Here is a 21,637-nt window from a genome sequence, read left to right on the forward strand (position 1 = left end):
CCGTCCATGACACACTGGTCAACCTGAGGAGCGCCTTCAGCGACAGACTGGTTCCACCAAGATGCAGCACAGAATGCCACAGGAGATCCTTTTTCCCTGTGGCTATCAAACTGTACAACTCCTCCTCCTTCTGTCGTGGGGTAGACTGACTTCCCCCTCCTTCCTCCAATCTTTGCACATCCCCAATCCTGGACTTTCCACTCGTCACTTTAATTTCATGTATTTTGTTGTGATATGACTGTTGGCAGACCAATTTCCCCCATGTGATAAATAAAGTTCTACCATATCATATCCAACATATTCTCTTCAATTCTGCTACCTGCAACGTGATCCCACCACGTCATATCTTCCCGTCATGACAGGTTTCCGCGGAGACCACTCCCTCTGCAACTCCTTGCTTCACTCATCCTACCCAACCCACCCCTTCTCTAAGTACTTTCCCCGCAACTGCAGGAGATGTAACACCTGTCCCTATGCACCTCTTCAAATCTCATCTACATGTAGTAGCTTCCTTTATGTCAGCAGAGACCCAATGACCTTTTAGCCAAATACTTGCATTCTGTCCAACAATGCATGATGAATCTTGCAGTTGCTAACTATTTTAATTCCCCTTCCATTATGTCCTTGGCCTCCTTCATTGTCAGAGTGAGGCCACCTGAATGTCACCTTACATTTTGTGTGGGGAGTTTACAGCCAAATGGTATGAACATTGTATTCTTCAACTTCCAAGGCAGGATCCAGGGAAGTGTTGAACAGAAACCTTGGAGTAGTTATGGAGTCATCTACAATGTGGAAACAGGCCCTTCAGCACAACTTGCCCATGCCGATCACCATGCCTCGTCTACACTAGTCCCACCATTTGGCCCTATCCATGTTCCTGTCTAAATGTTTCTTAAACATTGCGATAGTGGGTGTGTATAATTCTATAAGATCATCCCTCATCCTTCTATGCTCCAAGGAATGCACCTACCCTGTTCAACCCCTCCCTATAGCTCAGCCCCTCGAATCCTGGCTACATGGTGGTGGAGGCAGGTTTGTTTTTATCATTTAAAAATAAATTGGATAGTTATATGGATGGGAAGGGAATGGAGGGTTATGGTCTGAGCGCAGGTATATGGGACTAGGGGAGATTATGTGTTCGGCACGGACTAGAAGGGTCGAGATGACCTGTTTCCGTGCTGTAATTGTTATATGGTTATGGTTAATGTGTGCGGAGTTTTGAAATTCTGCTTTATGCAACTGTTTTAATCTCAGTTTGTAGATTATGAAGCCACTGGAACTAATTAAAACATATTTAAAAATTGTATATAATCTTTTCCTATCATGGTGAAACCAGTCATAGGATTATATGGAGTCCCTACAAAAATTCCAGTGACACCACAGTAATCTCAGCTGCAGCAAGGATAATAAAACTGCAAAGGCTCACAGCATCAAAACATCGGAACAATGTTTGGACTGTGTGGTAAGAATGTATGAAGAATACATCTGTAAAAACGTTGAACAAAGGACGCATCAATTTAATTTTTATCGCAGTGTGAACTTTTGTTGGTGTTCTTTGCTCCACCAAACATGTAGTGGCAAAGTAAATAGACTATTGAAGGCAAGAAAATGAGTGTTAGTTTATTTGTAGAGAAGTGTCTATAACGCGAAACATATTAGCTGCATAGATTAAAACTCCAGTGGTGTGAGAGAAGTGCAACTGGAAGTTTAGTTATCGTTTAGAGAGTCACCTAGCTAAAGTCGGGTTCAGAGGAGTCAGGTAGTGGATGTATAGTGTCTGTAGTTTTCCAATGTTTATTTCGGAACGTAGATATTATTGGCAATAGTGATATTTGTTGCCAATTGTGTTTCCCAGAGAAAGTAAGGTCATAGATAGTTTTGGTCAAGATGAAAAGCAACCTGGCAGGTGTCCCTTTCTGGTCAAATTTCCTGAATACGGCAAAGGGACTTCAAACGCTTATTACGGAGAGATATGGGTTATGTGCAGGCAGATAAGTGAAGATCTTGACATGTGCTGAACCTGGGCTTCATTGTATTCATCTGGTAACCCGAACCTCATCCTAGCTCTGTGCCTGCAGGGATAATCTTATTCATTTAATGGACTTTGTGTGTTCTGTTGTGGGCCGATCGGCCTGTTCCTTATGCTTACTGTTCTTATTTAAAAGAGACAATTAAAACTCCCAGTAGAAAGGAGCATTCCTGGAAGAGAAGTGGCAGTAAATTGCATGGAATTCAAAAAAACAACTCCAGAGACTGGAAATTTGAAACACAAACAGGAACAGCTGGAGATGTTCACCGGGTCATGGAACATCTTTGATAAAAGAAACATTTAACATTTCAAATCCCTGACCTTCAATTAGAACTCGTCCAGTTTTTCCCAATAACTGCAATAAATTAGATCTTGCTTTGTTTAAAGTGATAGGCTGTTGATGTAAAATTGCATTCTAGATTGGTAAAATGTACGTAAAATATATTTTCTGTTAATTTTTCTCTTTCACTTTTGTAGGACTCATCATTTTATCCCAATTACAACTTGGTGAGTCACAATATTACTGGCAAATGCAAAACTTCCTACTTCAATTGTCCATTTTCTTAGAATGTTGTAAATGGTTAAACGATAAACTCAGAATCTGCATGTTGGACAGGTATTTAAATATTTTTGGGAACATTTTAAAACTGTACGTAGATATTTTTATTTCTATCATCAAAAAATAAGTGGCTATGTTGCACAGAAGTAAATTTCAGTAAGATTTTAGATTGTTGTGATAGATAAAACAAGTTAAATAATGGTACCTGTATTGATTTTGCTTTTAACTGCATAAATATTATACTGAAAATCTTTGTTCAACATTTATTTTGAAATATTCCATTTTAGGCAGTAATATCAAACTTGCCTGTTATTTCACAAACTGGGCACAGTATAGAACTGGGATTGGTCGTTACTTGCCTGAGAACATTGATCCTTTTCTGTGCACCCATCTGATATATGCTTTTGCCAAGATGAATGAAAATCACCAAATTATTACTGTCGAAGGAAATGATGAAACTCTTTACAAGCAATTTAACGATCTCAAACTGAGGTGCGTAAACATACTTTCCACACTAAAAGTTTAACTCATGGCTTTTTCCCTATATGGACCCTTCGGTATTTACATTATTCCACCTAAATCCTTTATCGTGTCTTCAAAGTAGACATAAAAGTGCTTTATAATGTGCAACACGGTCGGTAACAACTTTTCCAACTTTCCAGAATGGATACTGATATTTATGCAAGAATTTAAAGAGTTGCCCAAAAATTATCTTAAACAGTGTCTCTTCACTGTTGATATGCAAAAGTACAGATAAAATAATAAGCAGTGTTTTCTTTTGGGATGGTACGTATCATTATGGAGAAACTCAGAACAGCATCTATGGAGAGAAGGAATTGGCGACGTTTCGTGTCGAGACCTTTCTTCAGACTGGATTTCTCCAGCATTTTTTGTCTACCTTTGATTTTACCAGCATCTCTAGTTCTTTCATAAAGAATGTATCATTATGGTGTACCGTTTCCTCTAAAAGGTTAAATGTAATTTTGATATCCAGCGAAGTCATCTTACATTTATTAAAGGTGGGCACTGGCATCTTTCTGTCTACAAAATAAGCACTGATAATAATCTTTGGAAAAGTTAGAAGTATGTCAATAAATCTGCTAATGATGTTTTAGTTTACCAACTTTTTAGTAATATTATTGCTCATTAGAGAAGGTAGATCTGCATGATACAATTTCAGTTTTATGCAGATTAATCTAGGGGTGAACCTTCAAATTTTGAATTGAAAATAATTCAAGAGAAACCAACAATGAGTATGAGTTATTCAAAAAGTCTGCAAATATATTGTTTGATTTCAAGTGCTTTTGGGATGAAAGCGGAAGGAGGCAGAGACTTGTTAATGCTAATTTTGATTTATAGATACAGCATGGAAACAGGCCCTTCAGCCCACCAAGTCAACCATGGATCATCCATTCGCACTAGTTCTGTGTTATCCCACTCCCTACAAACGGGGCAATTTACAGAGTCCAATTGACCTACAAATTCCCACGTCTTTGGGATGCGGGGGGGGGAATCGGAGCACCCAGAGGAAACCAACTTGGATACAGGGAGAACGTGCAAATTCTACACAGATAGCACCCGAGGTCAGGATCCAACCCGGGTCTTTGGCCCTGTGAGACAACACCGAAGATAGACACAAAATGCTGGAGTAACTAACTCAACGGGACAGGCAGCATCTCTGGATAGAAGGAATACGTGATAATTCTCGTCAAGACCCTTCTACAGACTGAAAGTCAGGGGAAAGGGAGTTACAGAGATAAGGAAGTATAAACTATCAAAAGAGATGCAGATCCAGGAAAATGTAAAATAGACCATTGTTAGCCAGGAGAAGGCGACAACAAAGCGAACAGATGCAATGTAATCAATGTAGTCAGACTAGTCAGAAAACTGGGAAGGGGAAGGGATGGAGAGAGAGGGAAAGTAACGGTTGCGAAGTTAGAGAAGTGAATATCATATTGCTGGGGTGTAAACTGCCCAAACAAAATATGAGGTGCTGTTCCTCCAATTTACTCCAGCATGTTGTGCCTATCTTCGATGTAAACCTGCATCTGTAGTTCCTTCTTACACTGGGTCAACAGCTCTACCTGCTGTGCCGCTCATTTTCCCCCAACCAAAATGGTGGTTTGTTGATTCGACAATGGCCAAGTATATGTAACTTGAAGCACCAATACATTTCTGAACAAAAAATTCCCATCTTCACCACTGGAATAATTGGGATGATGCATTCAATTTCAGCTTCTCGGGAATGAAATCCAGTTGGGGAATAATGGAAGTAAATGAGGAAGGACTTCTCTCTGGCCCCTTTGCCTTGAAATTCTATAAAATTACACAGCTCAAAATATATTATCGAAATAATTGGATATAGACTGGAATAAAGTGCCATGATTTCACAAAAGATAATTCATTAAAGATGGAAGATCAGGTTTGAAGAAATATTCCCAGTTAATCTCCAATCCTAAACAATTGTCACCTTCGCTCCATAGATGCTGCTTCACCCGCTGAGATTCTTCAGCATTTTTGTCTACCTCATGTATAAGATGTCGGATATAACGGACGGACCTGTTGTCCCTTTCTTGGCTCGCACCATCTCCAAGGTAGTTTAGAGCCCCATCTTTCACGGTGCACCAGCGAATCCTTCTTCACACACTGAAAGATCACAAAGTGCTGGAGTAAGTAAACAGTCCGGTTCTATGGAGAACATGGATAGGTAACATTGGGACCCTTTCCTCAGGCCAATTCATTCTGCTGTTACTCCAGCACTTTGTGCTGTTTCACTTAAAGCTAGGCATCAATGCTGCTGATCTGCAGCTGCGAGCCCTTCTTCATCAGTTCACAGGGCTGTTTTTGCGGCTCAAGTTGTCACCCCGGGGCCACCAATGTGCCCCCACCAACTCAATGCACTCGGTCACTGTTGGGCTCTGTCCCCTCTCACCTGCTGTTGCTTCCACTGTAGAGTATGTTATTGACTCCAAGTGAGGAGGAGGAGGTGGTGCGAGGAGGAGGCACGGGAGGGGTAATATTAACGCGCTAGGGGTGTATTGTCGTTTCATTATCACATTACCTCTGTCGGTCCAGAAAATCAGATAATCCAGAAAGGCTCTGGAATCGAGGTTGCCGAAAAATTGTTGTTCAACCTGTATATAATTTTTTACCGCTGAAAGCAGCCTTCAAAGCTAAAATTATCTGAATCAAGTTAGTTGTTAAAGTTGCACCAAACATTATTTTATTTCTTGAAGGAATACCAAGTTGCAAACACTGCTGGCAATAGGAGGAGCGTCGTTTGGTTCTACACTGTAAGTACACATACATGCATATTAACAAACTATATCAATGTAACAATTGTCAAGTAATCACAATATTTTCCTGTAAAAGATGTTAAATGTATAAAACTAGAAAGATTGAAATCACCGAAGTATCTAGCTCGGTCAGAGGGCTAGAGGTTCCGATAGTTTTAAAAACAGGAGTTCATTAATGTTTGCGGAAGACTAGGCTACTGCTATTTTTTTCTGACTTCATTGTCCAGTGCAAATTAACTTTTAACTCTTTTCTATCTTCCACCAAACTCTCACCAACTATTGTTCTCAGGGGTCCGAAGCACTTGTGAATGTGAATACTTTGGGTTATTGGGGGGAAGTTAAAACAAAAACCAATATATGTAACTATAAGCTGCAGCTGGGGCTATTTTATGCGGCTTCATATGATTTATTTAATTCCTTCCGAAATACTGCAGGGGCGGATGGATGCAATTAAAATCGAGATTACTGAATCTGGCATTGATTTCTCTTTTCCATGCTTTGTCTGAATGAACCAGGTATCTCAGAACAGATCTTGGGCTAATTTTAGAATCTTTTCAATTTATAGTTTTGGTATCATCTCATTTAGTCAACAATTTATTTAGATCTTCGAGTTGAGTACTAGTCAATTTAAAAGTATGTGTTTCTTATTTAACCAGCATTTATATCTCAAAAGATATGTATTAATCCACAGTCTGAGCTTTTTTTCAGTAAAATATGTAATTTTATTTTAATACTTGTATTTTCAAGTCAAACATGTCATCAACATAAGTTTGTTTACATTGTTACAATGTTGATGATTTAACTCAACAAATTCTTATTGTTAGCTTCTCCCGCTCTGGTTTCTCCCTCAGCTTTAATAGCATGGTGTCTACTCCGGCAAATAGACAAGGATTCATCAATTCTGTGATTATTTTTCTGAGGAAGCATAGGTTTGATGGGTTTGAGCTCGATTGGGAGTTTCCAGGTACCACAGGAAATCCACCAGAAAATAAAGAACGTTTTACAGCGTTGGTAACGGTAAATAAAACAATATTCCAATTAAATAATTTTAAATGAGCAGTGCTGCTTCACTATTGATTATGAATTGTTACAAGCCTTCTGACAATGAGTGCCATTTTTAATTTAAACTAGACGACCCATGGATACGTTGGGTCCCCATTGTGACGCCAGTCAAGTAAGAATGAGATCAAAATGGCGATCTGAAAATGGTGCCTGTCTTGGATTTGTTGGTACCAAGTAATGTATTTTGAAAAGTCATATTGTAGTAGGACAAAGAAGCATAGAAAATAGGTACAGGAGTAGGCCATTCAGCCCTTCGAGCCGGCACCACCATTCAATATGATCATGGCTGATCATCCAGAATCAATACCCTGTTCCTGCTTTCTCCCCATATTCCTTGATTCCGTTAGCCCTATCTAACTCTCTCTTGAATACATCCAGTGAATTTGCATCCACTGCCTTCTGTGGCAGAGAATTCCACAGATTCACAACTGTCTGCGTGAATTTTTTTTCTCATCACAATAGACAATAGGTGCAGGAGAAGGCCATTCGGCCCTTCAATGATCAGCACCGCCATTCAATGTGATCATGGCTGATCATCCACAATCAGTACCCCGTTCCTGCCTTCTCCCCATATCCCCTGACTCCACGCTATCTTCTAGAGCCCTATCTAGTTCTCTCTTGAACATATCCAGAGAACCGGCCTCCACCACCCTCTGAGGCACAGACTCACAACTCTCTGTGTGAAAAAGTGTTTCCCCATCTTCGTTCGAAATGGCTTACCCTTTATTCTTAAACTGTGGCCCCTGGTTCTGGACTCCCCCAACATCGGGAACATGCTTCCTGCCTCTAGCGTGTCCAAACCCTAAATAATCTTATATGTTTCAATAAGATACCCTCTCATCCTAAATTCCAGAGTATACAAGCTCAGCCGCGCCATTCTCTCAGCATATGACAGTCTCACCACCCTGGGAATTAACCTTGTGAACCTATGCTTCCCTCCCTCAATAGCAAGAATGTCCTAAATGGCCATCCCCTTATTCTTAAACTGTGACCACTGGTTCTGGATTTCCCCAACATGGAGAACGCTTTTTCCTGCATCTAGTTGTCCAATCCCGTATGAAATTTTATATGTGTCTATAAGATCCCGTCTCATCCTTCTAAATTCCAGTGAATATAAGCCTAGTCGATCCATTCTTTCATCATTTGTCAGTCCCAGGAATTAACCTGGTGAACCTACGTTGCACTCTCTCAATAGCAAGAATGTCCTTCCTCAAATTGGGAGACCAAAACTGCACACAATACTTCAGGTGCGTTCTCACCAGGGCCCTGTACAACTGCAGTAGGACCTCCCTGCTCCTATATTCAAATCCTCTCGCTGTGAAGGCCAACATGCCATAAGCATTTTTCACTGACTGCTGTACCTGCATGCATACTTTCAGTGACTGATGTACAAGGACACTTAGGTCTCATTGCACCTCCCCTTTTCCTAATTTAGCACCATTCAGATAATAATCTGCCTTCTTGTTCTTGCCACCAAAGTTGGTAACCTCACATTTATCCATATTACACTGCATCTACTTTGCATCTGCCCACTCACCCAACCTATCCAAGTTACCCTACATCCTCATAGTATTCTCGCTGTTCACACTGCCACCTATCTTTGTGCCAATTAATAACTGGGGTCCCAGCACTGAGCCTTGCCGCACCCCACTAGTCATTGCCTGCCATTCTGAAAAGGAGCCTGTTAATTCCTTCTCTTTGCTTCCTGTCTGCAAACCAGTTGTCTATCCATGTCAATACCCTACCCCCAATACCATGTAGTCTAATTTTGCGCACTAATATCTTGTATGGGACCTTATCAACGGTTTTTGAAAGTCCAGATACACCACATCCACTAACTCTCCCTTATCCATTCTACTTGTTACATCCTCAAAAAAGTCCAGAAGATTAGTCAAGCATGATTTCCCCTTCATAAATCCATGCTGGCTTTGACCGATCCTGTCACTGCTTTCCAAATGCTCTGCTGTTACATCTTTAATAATTGACTCGAGCATCTTCCCCACCACCGATGTCAGGCTAACTGATCTATAATTCCCTGTTTTCTCTCTCTCTCTCCTTTCTTAAAAAATGGGTTTACATTAGCTACCCTCCAGTCCAGAGGAACTAATCCAGAGTCTATAGAACATTGGAAAATGATCACCAATGCATCCATGATTTATAGGGCCACTTCCTTGATGCACTTTGGGATGCAGACAATCAGGTCCTGGGGATTTATCTGCCTTCAGTCGCAACAGTTTACCCAATACCATTTCAAGACCAATGTGAATTTCCTCAGTTCCTCTGTCACGCTAGATCCTTGGTATCCTAGTATTTCTGGGGGGTTGTGTCTTAGTGAAGACAGAACCAAAGTACTGGTCTGCCATTTCCTTGTTTCCCATTATAAATTCACCTGTTTCTAACTTACATTTGTCTTTCACTAACCTTTTCCTCTTCATATATCTAAAGAAGCTTTTACAGTCAATGTTTATATTCTCTGCAAGCTTTCTTTCATGCTCTATTTACCCCCCTCTTAACCCCTTTGCCCTCCTCTGTTGAATTCTAAATTTCTCCCAGTCCTCTGGTATGGTGGGTCAATAGAGGATGATACAAAGAAAGGTGGAGGGGCACCTAGTGGAGAGGAAGCAGTGAGTCTGCAGAAACTGGGCAAGTTGGAAGAATGGGCAAAGAACTGGCAGGTGGAATGCAACGTAGCAAGGTGTGTGGTCATGCACGTTAATAATAGGAATAAACGCGTGCACTGTTTTATACATGGGGAGATTCGGAAATCAGAGGTGCAAGGGACTTGGATGTGATTCGTCCTTGATTATGTTGATGGCCTTGCTAAAGCAGCGTGAAGTGTAGATGGAGTCAATGGAAAGGAGGTTAGTTTGCGTGATGGTCTGGGCTGCGTCTACACTTCTCTGCGATTCCATACGGTCTTGGATGGAGCTGTTCTCAAACCTTGCTGTGATACATCTTGATAAAATGCATTCTACAACGCATCTGTTGAAGTTGGTGAGAGTTGTTGGGGACATGCCGAACTTCCTAAGCCTTCTACAGAGGTAGAGGCGTTGGTGTGCTGTCTTGGCCATAGCTTCAATTTGGCTAGTCCAGGACAAGGTGATATTTACTCCTCGGAACTTGAAGCTTTCAACTATCTCTACTTTGGTACTGTCAATGTATGTGTACCACTTTGCTTCCTGAAGTCAATCATAATCTCCTTTGTCTTACTCACATGGAGGGAAAGGAATTATCGTAACACCAGGTTATGAGGTTAGGCATAACAGTCAGCATTGAAGAGGTGTCATTTATATTCTGTACAATTCTGTGGTGCAAGGGTGGACACTGGTACGGTTGATGTTATAATGACATTGTTCCATAACATTTATAGAGTTTAATTATTATCAAACTAAATTTATGCTGAACAGTTTAAGGAGATTCCAAAATGATAGGTCAAAGATTGAGCAAATCACTGAGCTTTAATGGGGAATCATGGGAGGAATAGCTTTTGAAACCAGGCATAGTTTATGAAGGCAAAGCTTGGAGTTGGGTCTTCTAAGACATTTCTGGTTTACCTGCTGCGTGTCTGACCAGCTTTCTAACAATTTAAAGATTGCTGGAGGGTCAATAGAGTTGATGGTTGTCATCATTTTGACCTATCAAAAGCTAAGGATAATTTCCAAAATTTCTTCCTGTGTCCAATACTTCCCATCAGGCTTTAATTCTGGCCTTTTCAGGACCGATGATATAAGTAGGTTGCAATTTCTAAATGTTAAATGTTCCTTCACTGATTTCAGGAGACCTAATTTAAATGCTGTTGTTTTGAAAGTTTGTTTTTGGAAATGGATATGTATTGGATAAAAGTATGGTTATAATCTTGAAGATAGTTATCTCTCCTGTCATCACAAAAAACGTCTGCTGAGATCATGGACCATAATATTGGTTATCTGTACCCCCAGGAAATAAAAGCTGCCTTTGTAAAGGAAGAAGAAACATCAGGAAAACGTAGATTACTGATTGTGGCAGCCGTGGCTGCTGCTAAAGGCACCATTGATACGAGTTATGAAGTGGCTAAAATTGCTGCGTAAGTACAATTTTTTAAGTGCAGATATTTTCATGTCGTACAGTTCTTTCTGTAATATTAAGCTAAGACAGAGGAACAAAACTGGGTTTTGTGACCCAGCGTGGGGGGGACAATGGACAATGAAGGATCCGGAGTGGGCGGACTGCCATGAAGGAGGGTGGATGGGGAGGGGAGGTGAGAACATTTTAGTTAGTGAATAGTTGATGACTAGGTTCATTTCATCTCTTTGCTGATGATCGAGATTAAGTCGAAGTAATAATTAGGTAAATGAGATTGAATTTGTTGAATTTGCACTTTCTCCCTGCAAGCGTGTGGGTTTCCTCCCACATACCAAAGACACATTGGCTTTGTAGGTTAACTTGTCTCTGTAAAATTGCCCCTAATGTGTAGGGAGTGGGTGAGCAAAGTGGGATAACAGAACTTGTGTAAATGGGTAGACAAAAATGCTGGAGAAACTCATCGGGTGAGGCAGTATCTATGGAGCGAAGGAAATAGGCGACGTTTCGGGTCGATACCCTTCTTCACACTAATGTAAGGGTGGGTGAGGGGGACGGGAAGAAGAAAGGAAGAGGCAGAGGAAGTGGACTGAGAGAGCTGGGATGGGGAGGAAAAAGCAGGGACTATCTGAAATTGAAGAAGTCATTGCTCATATCACTGGGATGTAAACTGCCCAAGCCAAATATGAATTGCTGCTCCTCCAATTTATGGTCTGGCCATGGAGGAGGCCCAGGACAGAAAGGTAGGATTCAGAATGGGAGGGGGAGTTAAAGTACTGAGCCACCGGGAGATCAGGTTGGTTATTGCGAACCGAGCGGAGGTGTTGGGCGAAGCGATCGCCAAGTCTACTCTTGGTCTCACCGATGTAGAGCAGCTGACACCTAGAGCAGCGGATGCAATAGATGAGGTTGGAGTAGGTGCAGGTGAACCTCTACCGCACCTGGAAAGACTGCTTGGATCCTTAAATGGAGTCAAGGGGGGAGGTAATGAAACAAGTGTAGCATTTCCTGCTGTTGCAAGGGAAAGAGCCAGGAGAGGGGGTGGTTTGGGTGGGAAAGGATGAATTGACCAGGGAGTTAGAGAGGGAGCGGTCTCTGGAAAGCCGACAGGGGAGGAGATGGAAAGATGTGGCCAATGGTGGGATCCCATTCGTAGACAAAAAATCTGGAGAAAATCAGCGGGTGAGGCAGCATCTATGGAGCGAAGGAATAGGCGACGTTTTGGGTCGAGACCCTTCTTCATACTCATGTCGGGGGGGGGACGGGAAAAAGAAAGGAAGAGGCGGAGACAGTAAGCTATGGGAGAGCTGGGGAAGGAGGGAAAAAACAAGGACTGCCTGAAATTGGAGGGGGAGGGACAACGGAGGACCCGACGAGGGGGGACCGCCGGGAAGGGTGGGGGGAGAACATAGGGTAGCAATGTTACAAAATTTTGACCTTGTTTTTCCTCAACTTTTCAATTTTGGCATTGTAAACTACAAGTTTTTGCTCTTCAAACCACGCATGACATGCCTTTCTGCGCACTACTTTCCCATTAAGAATGTCCTGTAGATTCCATTTCTTAAGAAAATAATATATTTTTTAAATAGCTTAAGTATCCAAATAACAAACTAATCCCATTCACACAAGAATTCACAATATAACATGATTTTTAAATATCACTGTCATGAATTTATATGCCAGATGGAAGGAATTTAATGTTTAATTCCCGTAAATTAATCTAGAAACATCCACTCGATATAATACATTTTTTTTTCCACAATATATGGGACTAAAACTGATATTTAGTATAAAAATATTGGCTATGGATAGACAATAACACAAAATATAGACGATTTATATGCTCTTATGACATGATTGTCCTAAAAAGCATTTAAATCATCTTGCGAGTGGTTTTTTCTGGAACGCGATCGATTGGAACGTTGGATTTGCGGTGAATTTGAACTTAATATCGGCAGGAAAAACACTGCCGGTTCGTATGGGGCCCAAATAACATTTTCACAACGTAAAATTAGATTAAAGCCATCCGAAGAAACAAGATTACATATAAAATAAACGACTTACCCTTTGTTTTGTCCCGTTCTTGCGATCTGTCACGTTGTAGGCGTTGAGGGCGTAAGAAGTCGCTTTTTATTTTAATCAATTTGTCTCGCTATTTGAAAAAAAAAAATCGAGAACGGAAGACAGATCAATTTTTCTTCAGCAGCTAGCAGACCGAGGAAATCCACCTCTGTCAGGCAGTAGAAAACTGGATTTTAATCCCGCCCCCCCCCTTAAAGGTGCCAAAGCCGCGCACATGGCCAGTAGCAGAACTGCAGCGCTGCTGAAAGTAACTTTTGTAACATCGCTACATAGGGTGAACTTGCGCGTGGTGGGGGGTGGATTTGTAACTTTGTAAGTGCCCATCATGGGAGGTATGCAAGGAAAGACCTTTATGGGATTAACTGGATTTGTCTTTGCCTTTGTCAAATTAATTTCCTTGGTGAGTGCTGGGATGTCATTTAAACATTATTCTAACTGAGTTTTAGTCGCGTGGTTTTCTAGGCCATTTCTTCTTTCTAGGATGGTAGTGAACCAGTTGAATTTTTACAACAAATGGTTGGTCTCATTGATGATAGCTTTTAAATCCAGATTTAGGTAATTAAATGAATTGAAATTCCATAAGCTTGCATGATTTGAATTTGTGCCATCAGTTCATTAGCCCGGGACTCGTCTAATATGGAAATGCATTTATTATGGAATTATTATTGAAAATTGTGTACATTTTGGAATCTAGACTGCTGCCTTGAGCAAATTTCATATTACTTCCTTAAACAGCAACTGGGTTTCAACAACAAAGAGAGTTTATTCAAACTGATACATATTCAATTTATGCATTATTCTTTCTAGAGGCATGACTCATCCTACCCCAACTAGAGAGCAGTCCTGAACTATTATCAACCTCAATGGTGACCCTCGGACTACCTTTGATCTGACTTTAATGGCTTTACCTTGCACTAAACGTTATTCACTTATAACGTATCTATACAGTCAATGATTGTAATCATTTATTGCCTTTCCGCTGACTGGATAGCACGCAAAAAAAGCTTTTCACTGCACCTCAGTACACGTGACGATAAACTAAACTGAACTGTTTATTTATCAGCTGGGGAAATTGGTGTTACATTTAATAAATATTACATTTTCACTTTTTAGACAACTGGACTTTATGCATGTGATGTCTTATGATTCAGCACGACGGGAGTGTCGCAGAGCTGAGCGAAAGTGGAGGAAGGACAGGCTACAGGTTTCACTTCAAATTCTCAGGGACTGTTGGCGTCACTACCAAAACAGTGTTAAAAAGGCCAAGAGAGAGTACCTGTCTAAAATTATTGTGTCAAAGTGTAACAACCCTCGTGTGCTATTTGAAATCATTGACTCTGTTCTAAATGCCCCGCAGCCTGTCTGTCTGGAAGCTTCACCTGAAATGTGTAATGACTTCCTGCACTTTTTTGTTGATAAGGTTGTTTCCTTAAGGGCTAACATTTCAGCACCTGCCTCTGACCCTTCTGTTTCGGTCCCTTGCCTGGTGGTATTCGACAAGTTTGAGCCTGTGACTATATCGTATTTAAAGGATGTGGTTTCCCATATTAAGCCATCGGGTTCTCCTTGTGATGCGGTCCCTCCACATCTTTTTAAGGAGGTCTTCCCTAGTGTAGGGCAGTCGGTTCTTACCAGTAGTAACAGCAGCTTGTGTTCTGGGGTTGTCCACGTGAGTTTTAAGCATGCGGTAGTGCTACCACTGCTTAAGAAACCTGGCCTGGATCAATCTGTGCTGGCCAATTTTAGACCCATCTCGAAATTGCCTTTTATTTCTAAATTGCTGGAGAGAGTTGTTTATGCTCAGCTAAAACTATTCCTGGAGGAGCATGATATTCGGGAGATCTTCCAGTCTGGATTTAAAACCATGCACAGCACGGAGTCAGCATTGCTAAGGGTTTTTAACGATATCCTCCTGGCTAATGATTCTGGGGATTGTGTGGTTCTTGTCCTGCTGGACTTGTCTGCCGCCTTTGATACGGTGGACCATAATATCTTATTATCTCGGCTACAGCAGTTAGTGGGCATCTGCGACAGTGCCCTGGGATGGTTCAGGTCCTATCTGGCGGGCAGAACCATGTGTGTTAGCCTTGCTGGGTTTGAATCCTCTTCCGCTCCCCTGTCATATGGGGTTCCACAGGGTTCGATTCTGGGGCCCCTGCTTTTCTCGCTGTACATACTTCCTCTGGGTTCCATCCTTAGAAAGCATGGCATCTCCTTCCACTGTTATGCAGATGATACCCAACTAATATATGCCCGCTGAGGGGGGAAGATGCCTTTTCTGTAAAATCGCTTCTGTCTTGTTTTGATGACATTAAGTCCTGGTTGGCCCTAAACTTTCTTGGATTTAATGAAAAGAAGACAGAGGTGATTTTATTTGATCCCAATGGCTGCCGTGAACCTCCATTTGTTGATTTAGGTCCATTGTCAAGGTACGTGAAGCCAACAGTTGTGAACCTGGGGTTTAGGATGGACAGTGACTTTAAATTAGATCGCCAAATATGCGCGGTGGTTAAGTCCAGCTTCTTTCACCTAAGGAAGCTGGCGAAGGTGAAGCCCATTCTCGAGCGGCAGCATTTTGAAACAGTAATCCATGCCTTTATTACATCTAGGCTGGATTACTGTACGCTCTATTTTGGTGTTGCTCGTTCTTCCCTCGCTCGTCTCCAGTTGTTTCCGAATGCTGCTGCTCGCCTTTTGACAGGGACTCGGAAGCGGGAGCACATATCGCCAATTCTGGCCTCCCTACACTGGCTCCCGGTGCACTTTCGGGTTCATTTTAAGTTACTGTTATTTGTTTTTAAATCTCTGAATGGGCTCGCCCCGCCTTACCTCTCTGAGCTGCTCCACCCATACACTCCTGCCCGGTCCCTCAGGTCAGCTGGTCAGCTGCTCCTGGAGGTACCGAGGTCTAGTCGGAGGCTCAGAGGGGATAGAGCCTTCTCTGTTGCTGCTCCGGCACTCTGGAACACCCTGCCGCTGCACATCAGACAGGCCCCCTCACTGTCCATCTTCAAATCCAGTGTTAAAACGCATTTGTACTCCCTGGCTTTTGACCATGCCTGAGGCTTTGCTTCTGTTTGTGGTGTTTTTGATGTTTCTTTATTTTACATGTCTTTTCCTACTATTTCTTTTGATTGTTATTTTTGGTGTGTATTAACTTTTTTGTCAATGATTAGTGATGTACAGCACTTTGTTGCAGCTATGTTTGTTTTTAAAGTGCATAAATAAAATGATGTCTTATGATTACACCGGTGGCTGGAACACTTTCACTGGACACCATAGTCCTTTGTTTGTTGGAAGCAAAGATCGTCTTGACTTTCTCTTCTATAATACAGTATGTTTGCAAATTTTCATTGAGCCTATGCATGGCAGTAGCTTTATCACATTCTGTGACTTTTTGACCCACCTTTCCAATAGCTTCAAAATATGCTTAATTTTTCTTGAACTCATTTGCAGAATTATACTGTTCATTATTATCAAAGCAAAGGTGCACCCGGAAATAAGTTGCTAATTGGAATAGCAACTTATGGACGAAGCTTTAAACTTACTACTAGTGATACAAAGGTTGGTGCTACAGCATCCGGTGCTGGACCGGAAGGCACAATAACGAAAGCAGCAGGTATCCTGGCAAATTATGAGGTGATTAAACGTGTGCATTAGTAGAACCAGTTTCCATCGAATCAAATCGGTAATAGTAAGTTATTTATTTTAAAGATAGACACATAAAGCTGGAGTAACTCAGTGAGTCAAACAGCATCTCTGGAGAATAGGAATAGATGACGTTTTTCGGGTCGAGACCCCACTTCAGACCCGAAACGTCACCTATTCATTTTCTCCAGAGATGCAGTCGGACTCGCTGAGTTACCCCAGCATTTTGTGTCTATCTTCGGTTGAAACCAGCATCAGCAGTTCCTTCCTGGTTCTGGATGTTGGGGGAGTCCAGTAACACGGGTCACAATTTAAAAAAAGGGGTAGGCCATTTCGGACTGAGATGAGGAAAAACATTTTCACCCAGTGTTGTGAATCTGTGGAATTCTCAGCCACAGGAGGCAGTGGAGGCCGATTCACTGCATGTTTTCAAGAAAGTTAGATTTAGCTCTTCGGGAATCAAGGGATTTGGGGAAAATGCAGGAATGGGGTACTGATTTTGGATGATCAGCCATGACCATATTGAATGGCGGTCGGTGCTGGCTCGAAGGGCCGAATGGCCTACTCCTGCATCTATATTTTCTGTTTACTACACGTTATTTATTTTATCTGGGTTTAAGTGCATGGCCAATTTTGTGATGCATGCTACCGTTTCACATTTTTCACTGACTTATGAGTGACCTCAACCCGAGTGAGACCTTTTGACTAATTTGTTTTACCGAACGCTTCCCCTTCTAAATCGCAAAATCGCTTGTCACGAACTCTCGTCTCCCATCACCATTCAAAATCCTGTAATCTCTAACTGTGATAGATAATTGTAGCACCCTATAGACCTCATTATTGCCACTGATTCCTGGCAGCCAAACCTCGCACCAAACCCCCACCTCACATGCCCAATTCACAATCCTGTTTTCCCAGCTCACTGCCCGTCTGGCATTTCTACCCCTGTTCCCAGGGTCCAGCCATTCAAGACCAGGAATAGCTGTTAGATTATGTGCGATCAACATTGGAGGAGTACACAATAGAAAGGATATGGTACACTCCTAAAAAAAACATAAAGTAAATCCACAACCACTGGTCAGCATGGGGCTGCTGGGCCAAGTTGCCCGTTTCCATGCTGTGTGATTCAAATGAATTTTGATAAACATCTTTGGATCATGCCCAGCCACAGGTGAGGTCCCGGAAGACTAAAGAGTTGCTGGTGTTGTTCCTTTGTCGAAGAAGGGCAGTGGATATAATCCAGGAAATTATATGCTGGTAAGCCTCATGCCGGGGGCAAGAAGCTGTTGGGGAGGATTATTTAGGATAGGATTTGCTTGTATTTGGAAGAGAATGGAATTATTAGGGACAGTTGACATTTTATAAACCTCTATAACATCACTTCTCAGCCTCCTATGCTCCAGGAAAATAGACAGTGTGTCCAGCCTCCCTTTATAACTCAAACCCTCCAGATTTGGTAATACCCTTGTAAGTCTTTTTTAGTAGCTTTTCCATTTCAGTAACATCCTTCCTATATCAGGGTGACCAATACTGTAATGACCTGAAGTTTAACCAAAGAAACAAGAAAAGCATTAATAAATTTACAGTATAGGAGAACTGAATTAGGTGAATATGTCCTCCGACAAAAATACCTCTGCAGCCTGGCTGGTCTTCATATTGTTGACTATTTGTGGTCCTCATGTCCCACATGTAACATTACCAGAAAAATATAATGCCAATCACCTCTTCAATTAATAAAACGGCACATTCCATATTAATGTCTTGACAAAATATGCCAACAATGCATCATTTTTCTCCTCAACAGGTATGCGACTTTTTGAATGGAGCAGAAAAACATTTGATTGCAGATCAGAAGGTTCCGTATGCAGTCAAAGGAGATGTATGGTTGGGCTATATTGACAAAGACAGTATTATTGCCAAAGTAAATCATTTATTATGAAACTATTTAAATTATATATTTGTATTAATTATAGAAAATATCTTTAATTTGTTGATGATTCAGGTATTCACTGATTTTGAAAATACTTTGAATACTACTGACAAGATGTTAGTTTCCTGCGTAGGCAAGTGACAAATGCGTTGCCTGGTGTAGGCAAAGATGATCCAGAGCAGAGAGTCTAAAATTGAATTCCTGTGTGTTGTAACTTCTTGTAAGGCAGCCCTCAGGATCAAGGCCAACCTGCATACTCTGTCTCTGACTGGTGAGGCCCCTGGGAATCACAGGCTCTTCTTCAGATGGGGCAGTAGGAGCCTGATTGGGTGTGTGGGTACTTTATAGCAACATACAAACGGAAACAGGCCCTTTGTCCCAACTCATCCATGTCAACTGAGATGCCCCATCTAATATAGTCCCATTTTCCCACAGTTGGGCCATATTTCTGTAATTATTTCCTACCAGTCCAATTATCTTTTAAAATTGGTTTAGTACCTGCCTCACTGACCTCTGGCAGCTTGTTCAATATACCTACCAGCCTCTAAGTGAAAAATTTGCCCCTCTGGTTCCAATTAAAGCGTTCCAAGGAATAAAGTCCCAGCTTGCCCAATCTGGCCTGGTAGCTCAGGCCCTTGAGTCCTGGCAACATCCTCATAAATGTTCTCTGCACTGTTTCCAGCTTAGTGATATCCTTAGTGAAGAGTAAGGTGACGTGCCTCAATGACTATCGACCATTGGCACTAACGCCGGTGGTGAAGAAGTGCTTTGAGAGGTTGATCATGGAGCAAATCAACTCCTACCTCGACAAAAACTTGGACCCACTGCAGTTCGCTGACTGCCACAACAGATCAACGGTGGATGCGATCTCGCTGGCCCTCCACTCGGCTCTGGACCACTTGGACAACAACTCATATGTCAGGCTGTTATTCATCGATTACAGCTCGGCAGAAATGGGTCTCTGCGCATCCCTCTGCAATTGGATCCTCAACTTCCTCATTCAAAGACCACAGTCTGTTCGTATTGGTGGAAATGTGTCAGCCTCGATAACAATCAGCACGAGAGCACCTCAAGGCTGCGTGCTCAACCCCCTGCTGTACTCCCTCTATACTCATGACTGCGTATCCGGTCACAGTGCAAACTCCATCATCAAGTTCGCTGACGACACCACTGTTGTGGGACGTATCACTGATGGGGACGAGTCATAGTATAGAAGAGAGATCGAGCAACTGTCCATATGGTAACCTGGCCCTCAACACCAGCAAAACCAAGGAACTGATTGTGGACTTTGGAAGGAGTAGGATGGGGACCCACAGCCCCGTTTATATCAACGGGTCGATGGTTGAAAGGGTCAAGAGCTTCAAATTCCTGGGCGTGCACATCTCTGAAGATCTTTCCTGGTCCGAGAACACTTAATACAATCATCAAGAAAGCTCATCAGCGCCTCTACTTCCTGAGAAGATTACGGAGAGTCGGATTGTCAAGGAAGACTCTCTCTAACTTCTACAGGTGCACGGTAGAGAGCATGCTGACCGGTTGCACCATGGCTTGGTACGGCAACTTGAGCGCCCTGGAGAGGAAAAGACTACAAAAAGTAGTAAACACTGCCCAGTCCATCATCGGCTCTGACCTTCCTTCCATCGAGGGGATTTATCGCAGTCGCTGCCTCAAAAAGGCTGGCAATATCATCAAAGACCCACACCATCCTGGCCACACACTCATCTCCCTGCTACCTTCAGGTAGAAGGTACAGGAACCTGAAGACTGCAACAACCAGGTTGAGGAATTGCTACTTCCCCACAGCCATCAGGCTATTAAACCTGGCTCGGACAAAACTTTGATTATTAATAACCAATTATCTGTCATTTGCACTTTATCGTTTTATTTATTCATGTGTGTATATATTTATATTATAGTATATGGACACATTGATCTGTTTTGTAGTCAATGCCTACTATGTTCTGTTGTGCTGAAGCAAAGCAAGAATTTAATTGTCCTATCAGGGACACATGACAATAAACTAACTTGAACTTGAGCTTCCTGTAACTAGGTGAGCAAAACTGAGAAAAATACTCCAAATGAGGCCTCATCAATGTCTTGTACAACTTAAATATCCTGCAGTTCACTCACCAAACAAAGATGGGGGTTGAGGACGCCATCATCCACCTGCTCCATCGTTCCAATGCTCACCTGGATAAGCCGGGAAGCATTGTGAGAGTCATGTTTTTTTACTTCTCCAGTGATTTTAACACCATCCGGCATAGGGAGCCCATAATTAAAGATACAGTTTACAGATACTGCGTGGTAACAAACCCTTCAGCCCACCGAGTACACATCAACCATCAATCACTCGTTCACACTAGTTCCATGTTATCCCACTTTCGCATCCTACATATTTGGGGGCAATTTACAGAAGCCAATTAACCTACAAACCTGCACAACTTTTTAATGTGGGAGAAAACCGGAGAATCCAGAGAAATCCCAAGGGGTCATAGGGAGAATGTACAAACTCCGCAGAGACAGTACTCGAAGTCTGGATAGAACCTGGGTTGCCTCCAGGAATGCTTCTCATTGATCTCCTGTTAAATAAATTGTAGTTCTGCACTGTGAGTTCTGCAGACCATGAGGATTTTTATATTTACCAGAACCATGAGATCGAATATTTTCAGAGCCACAGATCTAACTAATTGAATACCAATTACCTCCGTCTTCTCCCGCATCCCTTGTTGTGTTTGGAAGTATCCATTCAAAATATAAACCAAATTTGGCAACATAATTAAACTTGTTGTGGAGTACCAATCTGGTTCTAAAAAATCTAACACTTAGTTTACTTTTGTAGATTAAATGGTTGAAGGAGAAAAAGTTTGGAGGAGCTTTTGTGTGGACACTTGATTTTGATGATGCAAATAACCATTGTAAACAAGGAGTACATCCTCTAGTGCAGACGGTGAGAAACGAACTTGTAGGGGTTTC

At 42.0% G+C, this 21,637-nt stretch overlaps 1 protein-coding gene and 1 long non-coding RNA gene across 2 annotated transcripts; both read left to right on the forward strand.

The window, feature by feature from the left end:
- The first annotated feature begins 1,446 nt into the window (after positions 1-1,446).
- Positions 1,447-11,385, forward strand: LOC129708998 (chitotriosidase-1-like). The gene is made up of 6 exons (XM_055655126.1): positions 1,447-1,462; positions 2,507-2,536; positions 2,876-3,080; positions 5,825-5,881; positions 6,736-6,901; positions 10,885-11,385. The coding sequence occupies exons 1-6, from the start codon at positions 1,447-1,449 to the stop codon at positions 11,011-11,013; spliced, it is 603 nt and encodes a 200-aa protein (XP_055511101.1). The 3' UTR covers positions 11,014-11,385.
- Positions 11,386-16,323: 4,938 nt separating this feature from the next.
- LOC129708948 (uncharacterized) lies at positions 16,324-21,632 on the forward strand. The gene is made up of 4 exons (XR_008725431.1): positions 16,324-16,421; positions 16,544-16,726; positions 18,540-18,656; positions 21,504-21,632. It is a non-coding gene; the product is annotated as an uncharacterized LOC129708948 (long non-coding RNA).
- Positions 21,633-21,637: the final 5 nt, after the last annotated feature.

The sequence above is a fragment of the Leucoraja erinacea genome, chromosome 24 (assembly GCF_028641065.1).
Source record: "Leucoraja erinacea ecotype New England chromosome 24, Leri_hhj_1, whole genome shotgun sequence".
In the NCBI taxonomy this organism is placed as follows: domain Eukaryota; kingdom Metazoa; phylum Chordata; class Chondrichthyes; order Rajiformes; family Rajidae; genus Leucoraja; species Leucoraja erinaceus.

What these genes read in the sequence shown, in the direction of transcription:
- LOC129708998 (XM_055655126.1), top strand. An exon ending in GCGTCGTTTGGTTCTACACT is followed by an intron (nt 5,882 to 6,735) that starts GTAAGTACACAT and finishes TTTCTCCCTCAG; the next exon opens with CTTTAATAGCATGGTGTCTA. An exon ending in GTTTTACAGCGTTGGTAACG is followed by an intron (nt 6,902 to 10,884) that starts GTAAATAAAACA and finishes CTGTACCCCCAG; the next exon opens with GAAATAAAAGCTGCCTTTGT.